At 34.1% G+C, this 10,239-nt stretch overlaps 1 protein-coding gene across 1 annotated transcript in view; it reads left to right on the top strand.

Annotated features, from left to right (window-relative positions):
* Window positions 1-8,970, top strand: part of LOC107560503 (eyes absent homolog 2-like) — a 46,582-nt gene extending 37,612 nt beyond the window's left edge. Inside the window, exons 10-15 of the mRNA XM_016244704.1 lie at window positions 1,127-1,185; window positions 2,659-2,819; window positions 4,182-4,296; window positions 5,559-5,680; window positions 5,764-5,864; window positions 7,519-8,970. Of these exons, the coding sequence (XP_016100190.1) occupies window positions 1,127-1,185; window positions 2,659-2,819; window positions 4,182-4,296; window positions 5,559-5,680; window positions 5,764-5,864; window positions 7,519-7,599 (639 nt within the window). The 3' untranslated portion in view covers window positions 7,600-8,970. The remainder of the gene's footprint in view (window positions 1-1,126; window positions 1,186-2,658; window positions 2,820-4,181; window positions 4,297-5,558; window positions 5,681-5,763; window positions 5,865-7,518) is intronic.
* The last annotated feature ends 1,269 nt before the right edge of the window (window positions 8,971-10,239 follow it).

Genomic DNA, 10,239 nt, shown 5'->3' with positions numbered 1-10,239 from the left:
AGGTAGCCAGTGCAGAGACTGTAAAATTGGGGTAATGTGATCATATTTTCTTGACCTGGTAAGGACTCTAGCTGCTGCATTTTGGACTACCTGTAGCTTGTTTATTGAAGATGCAGGACAACCAGCTAGCAGTGCATTACAATAGTCCAGTCTAGAGGTCATGAATGCATGAACTAGCTTTTCTGCATCAGAAACAGGTAACATGTTTCGTAACTTGGCAATGTTTCTAAGATGGAAAACATTCATCATTGGAAACATTCAAGTCATCTTTTGTTTTGTTGACTAGATCAATCACACGTTGGTGGGCGGAGTTAGTGTAAATAGCCTCTGCCAACAAGACGGCCTATTTGCACTTAGTGTAAATACACTCCATTAAATTAATGTTTGGTAGAGAAGATATCGGAGTAGCAAAATAGTTACAATGAAACTGTTTTTTTTTATATAAATTAATTATTATAAAAGAAAAATGGATAATTTTGACCCATACAATGTATTTTTGGCTTTTGCTAAAATATACCTGTACTACTTATGACTGCTTTTGTGCTCCAGGGTCACAAATGAGAAAATCTAGTTATAATTACAATCATTTAAGAACAACAGAAGTCAGTGGGAGGTCGGCAACATGAGATTATTAAGATAAACATGATGTGTTGAGTCATATCTGTGAAAATATGAAAAACAATAGTTAGAGCATGAATGTGTTTTGCCAGTGCTGAAGGCTGAGCTATTGTTTCTGCGAATTCGAATCCAAATTTTTATCAAATTTGCAAGTGTTGCTAAAACAGCAAGGAGAAGCACGCTAGATGATGATCTGGAGTAATTAGTGTATATTGGCAGCCGTACGCACAAACCCAGCCAAGACAAAAGCGTTAATTAACATCCAATATCGGGTTTAGATGGTGTTACAATCTTTAACCCTCCAGCATTAAAGGCGCCTGGATGTCTTGGGTCGCGGTGGCCTGGTTTTGCTTTTTTGTTGTTTGTCTTTTTTAATATTTCACTCTCGCTCTCACCATCGTTCCCCGAGGCTCGGCGGCGGGTGAACCTGTCTATACACAGTACATCACTTTACACGGCTGTAACGTATATCCGCCTCATGCGTATCTGCTTTCCTTTCATTTCCCAGGAATGTGACCAAGTTCACATCGATGATGTGGCCTCGGATGACAATGGGCAGGACTTGAGGTAGAGTATGACTTTCCTTCATCTAGCACAGCGAGCAACAATATGAGCATTTCCAATAAAACAGATATTATGGGCCGTAAAGGGATCCTGTACTTCATGCTGCTGACATATTGAGTATTAAACGTTGTTGGTTTTTATCCTAGTTTTGAGGCAAGCCCTCGCTCTGCTTCCAGACGTTTTATGATGGACATTAATCACACATTTAAGAGCACGTCTTCGGAGTTATTAAATGAACAGTCCTCTGAAAATTACATTTCTGTCATTATTTACTCACCCTTTTATTCCAACCCCATATTAATACTCCCAAAAAGTACCATGAAAGCAGTCTATATAATTTAGCGAACATCCTTTATTTAAATTGTTTTTTAATATTTTATTGATTTTTACTGAAATTTTATTTTTGTTTCATTTTTTTAAATGAATTACTATGAACTGATCCTATATGAAAAAGCAACAGGAATATTTTTAAAGTTCGAAAAGGAGAAAAATACTCTGAAAATGTACTATAAAAGCAGTCTATATTATTTTGTAAGTGTTTTATTTTCAATTATTTATTTATTCATTCACTATGAACTGATCCTATATGAAAAAGCAACAGGAATATTTTTTCAAAGCTCCAAAAGTACAAAAATATTCCAAAAAGTACCCTAAAAGCAATCTATGTTTTATTAAATATTAAATATTTCAATTTATTTTAAATTATTTTATTGATTTTTTTTACTGAAATGTACGGACTTTTTTCCCCACTTTATTAGTTATTTAGTTATGAATATATATATATATATATATATCTCTCTCTGCAGGATTCTTTTTTAAATAAAAAATGGGTCTGAATACTTTCCGTACCCACTGTATATATATATATATCTCTGCAGGATTCTTTTTTAAATAAAAAAAAATTTATAATTGGTTTTACTGAAAATATCTTATTTCAATTTACTGGTTTTATTTTTCAATTTATTTGTGAAAAAAAGCAGCAATATTGTTAAGTGCAAAATCACTCCAAAAATTATTACATGATTTAAATGATGTAAATATCTGTAAACATATTAAATGATGTAAACATCCTATTATTTAATTTATTTTAAAATCTTGAATTTGTTTGTTTTAATTTACAGATTCCTATTTATTTATTTATTTTCTTACTGAATATTAATTGATGCTATATGAAAAAAAGAAGCAGGGACATTTTTTTATCGAATCTCCTTTTATAGAATGACAAGAGGATGAATAAATTATAATAAATTATTTTCATTTTTAGGTGAGCTATATCTTTAACATAACGGCATGCTGACACTGGTTATCAAACATTATAGTTTCTTATCAGAGTTTGTAGGCAGACTCTCTCTCTGCTTCCAGACATTTTACGATGGACATTAATCAGACTTTTAGGAGCCTGTCAGAAGGTGTGAAGCGGATCTGAAGCTGACCGTGTGTGTGTGTGTGTGTCTGTCTGTCTGTCTGTACTTGCAGCACGTATAACTTTGGCACGGATGGCTTCCAGAGCCCAGCAGGTGGAAGCACGCTCTGCTTGGGCTCAGGTGTTCACGGCGGGGTCGACTGGATGAGGAAACTTGCCTTCCGCTACCGCAGAGTCAAAGAGATCTACAACACCTACAAGAACAATGTAGGAGGTGAGAAGAGAACCCCGCAGCATTCCACACCCCTGCTTTCACAGCTATGAGTACAAGCAGAATTAGGGCCAGATATGACTAGTACACAACAGATAGATCCTGTTCTCAAATCTGATTGGTCGAATCATGCTGGAAGCCGTTGTAAAAGAGCCGAAGTACACACAGCTGTAGCCGCATGTCAGCTTACTTCTATATTAACACATCAACTGTAAACACTGTACAGTTAGACTGAAGAACTATTACCAGATATAAAGTAATACTGTAGTAATAATATTATTATTGTTGTTGACCGTAGCAAGAAATAATAATATTGCAACAATTCTTGCAGCAAGTAATATTTTAATAGCATTTTATTGTTGATGAGAGCAATGTAATTAATTGATTAATTAATTATAATGAATATTAATATACATTTGTATTTAGATATGCAATACATATGTTTGTGTAATATTTAAGTACATTTATTTATTTAAATACTGTATGAATTGGACATTTCAGCTATTGGCTACATTTGGCCCTGTGGGATTTTATGAAAATAAATACAGACAAGTAAAAAAATGTATTTGGACAGTTGTAGTTTGTGACGTTCTAATACATTAAATATGTAATAGGTAAAACTGTAAAAGAAAATAATATTTATTATGGATTTTCAGTTCTTTGAAATGAAGTAAAAATAAATGAATAAATTAATTAAATGTATTAAAAGAATAAATTATTTTTCTTGAAATTAAAAAAGGGAACATAAAAGTGCCTGTAGTTCAAGATTAATCAATTCAATTAAATTAATCAATTATTAAATATGATTTAATATAAAAATAGTCAGAATAAACCAAATTATTTGTTGTACATCATATTAGAAATTTTTTTGACTTTTTTCTTGTTTTAATTAGAACAAACAAACAAACAAACACTGGAACATAAAAGTGCCTGTAGTTCAAGAAATTATTATTAAATATGATTTAATAATAAAATAGTCAGAATAAACCAAATTATTTGTTGTATATCATATTAGAATTTTTTTTTTGGACTTTTTTCTTGTTTTAATTAGAACAAACAAACAAACACTGGAACATAAAAGTGCCTGTAGTTCAAGAAATTCTTATGAAATATTATTTAATATTAAATTATTTAGAAAAAACTAATAATTAATTGTACATTTTATTGTTGTGGTTATAAAAGCAGCATGTGTTACACTGGTTTTAAGATGTTTTTACCAAACAACCCTGTAAAATCACTATAAGTCATGGCCAGTTGTTGACATTTCTTACTGTCATTTTTGGATTCTCAGAAGCCACATTCATTCATTGGTTTCATGCATGAATCTTCAGTGTGATGCTCAGCTGGATTGCTGTTGTTTTGCAGGTTTGCTGGGCAGTCCGAAGCGGGAAGAGTGGCTTCAGCTGAGGCGGGAGATGGAGGTTTTGACGGATCTGTGGCTGACGCAGGCACTCAAAGCTCTCGCTCTCATCAACTCCAGGTGAGCACAGCACACATACGATAGCACAGCAATATTCCAGCTTAAATATACAAGAGTTCAAGAGCAGAAACTAGCGTCTGTGGTAATCCACAGCGTGCCACAGATACTGAATCTGGAATATTCCTTTAACAATAGACTTACTTTACAGCAGTTTTGTGTCACTCAAACATAATAGGTTTTGGCAAGCAAAGATTGATGACACTGACAGATGATGATTAATAGCACAACATATTTCTGTCTCATGACTTCTTTTACTTATTTAACACGAAAGTGAGGTTTAGCAGAACATCTGAGCTGCTTTTCAATGAAATCTATGTAGTGACCAGAACCTGTCAAGATCCAAAAAGAACGAAAAGGCATCATAAATGTAGAACAGTGCATATGAACAGTGCTCTGAAGCCATACGATAGAAACTATGGAAGTTTATTTTCACCACAGAATAATAAAATAATACAAATCATAACAATTCTGCCTTTTTTTTTTTTTAGAAATCTCATTCTGTTTTTTTTTCACAATGGAATAAAAAATGTTGATAATTGCAATTTTTTTTTTGCAATACTCATTTTTAATTTTATTTGTTTATTGCAATTGCAACTTTACTGGACTTTGCAATTATGAGTTTATATTTCGCAATTATGAGATTATATCTTGCAATTATGTTCATGTCTCGCAATTATGAGTTATATTTCACAAATATGAGATTACTGTATATCTTGCAATTATGAGTTTACATTTTGTGATTGAGTTATATTTCACAATTATGCGATTATATTTTGCAGTTATGAGTTATATTTCGCAATTGTTATGTCTTGTAATTATGAGTTAATTTTCACAATTATGAGATTATCTTTTGCAAATATGAGTTATGTTTCACAATTGAGATTGTATTTCACAATTATGAGTTTATATTTTTCAATTCTGAATTTATATCTTGTAATTATGAGTTAATATTGAGTTTATTTTTTGCAGTTATGACTTTATATTTCACAATTCTTAGATTATATTTCGCAATTGAATTTGTATCTCACAATTCTTTTTTTTCTTTTTATTCCATGGCTAAAATAAGCTTCCATAAGAAATAAATGCAAATGAAGCCTTTTTTTCTCTAAAATCTTCCCCTCCATCAAAGCTCTAAATCTGTATGTTTTTACAGAGAAACAGCTCAACTAAATCCAGACCAGATTTGTATTTATGACTGCAGTATTCCTTTAAGAGTCCTTCATTTTTGTGAATGAGTTACTTACATATGTTCCCTCTCACAGACCGAATTGTGTGAACGTGATGGTCACCACCACGCAGCTGATCCCAGCGCTCTCCAAAGTACTGCTCTACGGGCTTGGAGGAGCTTTTCCCATCGAGAACATCTACAGTGCCACCAAAACAGGTTGAGTGCTTCTTCAAACGCTGCATTTCAGAAAGTTTTCCTGATCTAGAAACAGAATTGGTAACGTCGTGTGCCTATTCTAGGTAAAGAAAGCTGCTTTGAGCGCGTGACCCAGAGGTTCGGCCGCAGAGCCGTGTATGTGGTTGTAGGGGATGGAGTCGAGGAGGAGACGGTCGCCAAGAAGGTAAGAAGGAATAATGGCAAAACACATGCTGAATGAGTACTGTAGTATGGGATTGTAAAAAGAAACATGGCCTCTTTTTATTAACAAAGGCTAAGTGAATGCATACACCATTTTATGGTGTAATAGGATGAAATTAGATTTGAATGTGTCAAAAACGAAAGAGATAATCATCAATTTTAGTAGCAAAACACTTGCACCTCAAAGGGTGATCATTAATGACACACAGGTTCATGTAGTGGAGAAATACAAGTATTTAGGAACGATTATTGATAATAGGCTGAAGTTTGATCAAAACACAGATGCAATTATTAAAAAGTCAAATCAAAGATTGTTTGTGCTGAGGAAGCTAAATTCCTTTAAATGTACAGAGAGTCATTCTCAGGACTTTTTATAATTCATTTGTTGAAAGTATATTGTCCTTTTCCTTTATTTGTTGGTTTTCCTTATTGTCTACAAAGAACAAAATCATTTGCAAGGTATTGTTAATATGTGCTCAAAAATTGTAGGTGTTCCCTTGCGAAGTCTTACATTTTATTATGAACAGCAAGTGATGAGGATGGCACATAAGATTACAGGAGACTGCACACACCCTTTGAATGATTATTTTGAGTGGATGCCCCTTGGGCGACGTTTAAGGTCAATTAGATGTTCCACAAACCAGTACAAATTTACTTTTGTGCCTGAAGCAATACGTTTATGTAATAAATCGTAATAAAATGATTTTTTTTTTTATTTAAATTTGTTTCCCCCTTTTTATGTATTTGGTGTATTTAAAATATATGTATTTGTGTGTTAAGTGTTGTATATGTGAAGCACCACGAAAGTCTGAATGAATTGCCCCAAGGGGATTAATAAAGCTCTAAACTAAAAATACTCTCTTGGGCAAAAAAATAAATAAATCCAGTATACATTAAAAAAAAATAAAGATCTATATATTATTAAAATATTAAACATGATATATTTATATTTGTAATAATACTAGTCACTTTTATTAGCTTTTATATTATTTAAAAAAATAATAATTTTAATTATAGTTCAATATATTGTTATACTATTCAATATTATTGATTTTATAATAATAAATATTTTAAATATATTTTAAAATATTAAAATAAATTGTGTATTTGTTCATTTATATTATTATAGTCTTTTATAATAGTTTATATTAAAAATATGTAAATATAATTTATATTAGAATTAATTTTAATATTCAGTTTTTATAAATAAATATTATATAATATTTAAATATCTATATATTTATATAAAAAAAAGATTATTTTATTTTATAATCGTTTTTATTATTATTATCATTTATATCACAATTCTAATCAAGTGTTTTTTTATATTAAAATGCATTTAAACAAACAAAATTATGTATTAAAGCCCTTAGCCTTTCAAATATATCCACATTTTTATCCCCAAAATACTTTTCAGACAGTTTTTAAAAAAAAGGTATTTAAAAAGGGGGAGAAACCTTTACATACATGCATGCATAAACATACAGTATATGGCATTGCCATATATATATTAAACATATATGACACAGTCATGTGACATATGACTGTGCCATTAAATGGTTACTTTTTCTGTAATATCAGCTACTGCTAGGTATCATTACAATTAAATTGTAATGTTACTTTGTAATGTCCTGCAGAAGAACATGCCGTTCTGGAGAGTGACGTGCCGGGCAGATCTGGAGGCGTTGAGTCACGCACTTGAGCTGGATTACCTCTAGAGGACAGCATCCGTCTGCTGTCTCCTCCCCATGTGTGGTCCACAGGGATCACATGACCCAGCCAAGAACTGCAGGACCAATCAGCAGGGAGCAGCAATCTTACTGGAAACGTTTGCTTCAAATCAATCCAAGAAAAATGCTTTTCTCTCTTTCTCGCGCTCCAGCTGAGAGGCTCAGCTCTTTCATTCACTCGCTTTTCTTCACAACAGCACTGCACTGAAAACAAAGACCCTTCAGCGACTGATTCAGAAAGCCTGTGTTCGGAATGACATACTATCACACTACTTGTACTATTTCTGCAGTATGCAGTATATATACTGCGCACAGTGTGTATTTTGTTTTTGCAGAAACCCAGATGACAATGGAGCACAACACATGGGTTTCCCAGAATGCAATGCACTTGACTTGACTTTACACAGCTCATCTCTGGACTGCCAAAAACTGAAAACAATTCCCCCAAAAAACTGATTCAAAATAACTTTTTTTATTTCTGAGATGAAACTAGAAGTCATGTGACAATGCAGCAAACTACTGTTTGAAATGTTTATCATAATGCATAATGTGTACTATTTTTTATATTAAGCAGTATACAGTGTAAAGTGTGCAGTATGCTGTAATGTTTGTTAGTATTGTTTTCTGAACATAGCCATTCTGAAACAACCCATTTTAAGGATGAAAGGGGTGTAAAAATAGAAGATTTTAGCATCAAAAATAAGATTTACATTTTTTACAGCATTAAATCATATGCATTTCCATGAACAAAAGACCAAATTCATAAGTGAAGAGAAAAAATACAAGATTTGATCATTTTATGTAATCAGAACTGAGATTTTTCTTGCAATATCATACCAAATTGATTGAATATTGCACCATACGTAAAAATAATAATTCAATATATGTTAACTACATTAAAATGCATTCAAATTAAGATATTGTACTAAAACTGCAGAAAAACTAACCCCTCACTTTTTGAGTACAAAGTACTGCAAATCCACTTATTTTAATGGAAACCCCTGAATAGATTTAAAAGTGAACTAACCATGAAATTAGCCAAAGTATTGTAGCGAATGATACTGCTACTGGTACTAAAAGAAATTACATGATTAACTTATGAATGTCAGTGTCCTGTGAGTTTCTGACTTCTTTTCTTCCTGTCTCTCTGATGTTTGCCTGAACATCATGTGGTTTGTTACTGATGTGTATTTGTTATTTTGCTGAAGTTGATATACTGTATACTGTACTGTACTGTATGTGCCGCTCTGACCTGCATGTGCTCTCGCAACTGCTTCTTTTCGCTATGATTTGTATATAAGGTTTTATTGTTGATTATTTCTGGGCTTATTATAATAGAATAAAGATAAATTAATTTCATTATCAAGTTCCATTCTTAAAGCAGCTTTTGCCTTATGTTAAGTGGCATAAACAGTAATGCAAAATTGCAACTGCTTCTTTTCGCTATGATTTGTATATAAGGTTTTATTGTTGATTATTTCTGGGCTTATTATAATAGAATAAAGATAAATTAATTTCATTCTCAAGTTCCATTCTTAAAGCAGCTTTTGCCTTATGTTAAGTGGCATAAACAGTAATGCAAAATTATTATTTAGTCTTTTTTAAGGGTATGAATCTCACAAAAAGATATCCAGCTCAAATTTCACTCTAAAATCAAAAGGAAAATAAAATTGTATTTTGCATAAACAAAACAATGCCTTTTTGAATACTGAAAAATCCTTAAATGCCATTTCTATGAAAAAATTCAGCGCATTTAAACACCAATTTTAAATAAGGCAAATAAAGTTAAATATTTATTATATAAATTTAATTATATATTATTTAATTTATATAAATATTATACGAAAGAATGAATGGGGCTGAAGTCAGGCCAGGGTGAACTTCCGGCTCAGGAGGTAGTACAGCAGCTCCAGGACTGCCCACTTGATGGCTAGGGCCTCCTTCTCCACCGCGGCGTAGTTCCTCTCGGCCGGGATCAGCTTCCTGCTGATGTAGATGACCGGATGCTCCTCACCCTCCTGGATCTGTGACAGGACGGCTCCCAGTCCTGTGTCGGAGGCATCCATCTGCAGCAGGAAGGGGCAGCTAAAGTCCGGGGCTCGGAGGATGGTCTCCAAGATTAAGGCCCCCTTCACCCTCTGGAAGGCCTCCTCCGCTGCTGGTGTCCACTGTACCTTCTCCGGCTGCCCCATCCTGGTCAAGTCGGTCAGGGAGGCGGCTAAAGAGGAGAAGTCGGGGATAAAGCAGCGATAATACCCCGCCAACCCTAAAAAGGTTCGTACCTGGGTCTTGGTCTCGGAGCGGAGCGGAGCGTACTGCCTCCACCTTCTTCTCCTGCGGCCGAATGAGACCCCGTCCCACCTGGAAACCCAGGTACTTCGCCTCGGAGAGGGCAAGGTGGCATTTGCGAGGGTTGGCGGTGAGTCCAGCCCTCTGGAGCTCCGAGAGCACCCTCCGTAACCAGTCCAGGTGGTCTTCCCATGCCTCGGAGTGGATCACGACATCGTCCAGATAGGCCGCGACGTAGGCCTGATGGGGCCGCAACAGGATGTCCATCAGCCGCTGGAATGTGGCGGGTGCCCCGTGGAGGCCAAAGGGAAGGGTCCGGTACTGCCAGTGGCCACTAGG

Source organism: Sinocyclocheilus grahami, unplaced genomic scaffold, assembly GCF_001515645.1.
Source record: "Sinocyclocheilus grahami isolate Dianchi unplaced genomic scaffold, SAMN03320097.WGS_v1.1 scaffold731.1, whole genome shotgun sequence".
Taxonomy (NCBI): domain Eukaryota; kingdom Metazoa; phylum Chordata; class Actinopteri; order Cypriniformes; family Cyprinidae; genus Sinocyclocheilus; species Sinocyclocheilus grahami.
Note: the sequence above shows the minus strand (reverse complement) of the source record. Positions and strands in the feature narration are given on the sequence as shown.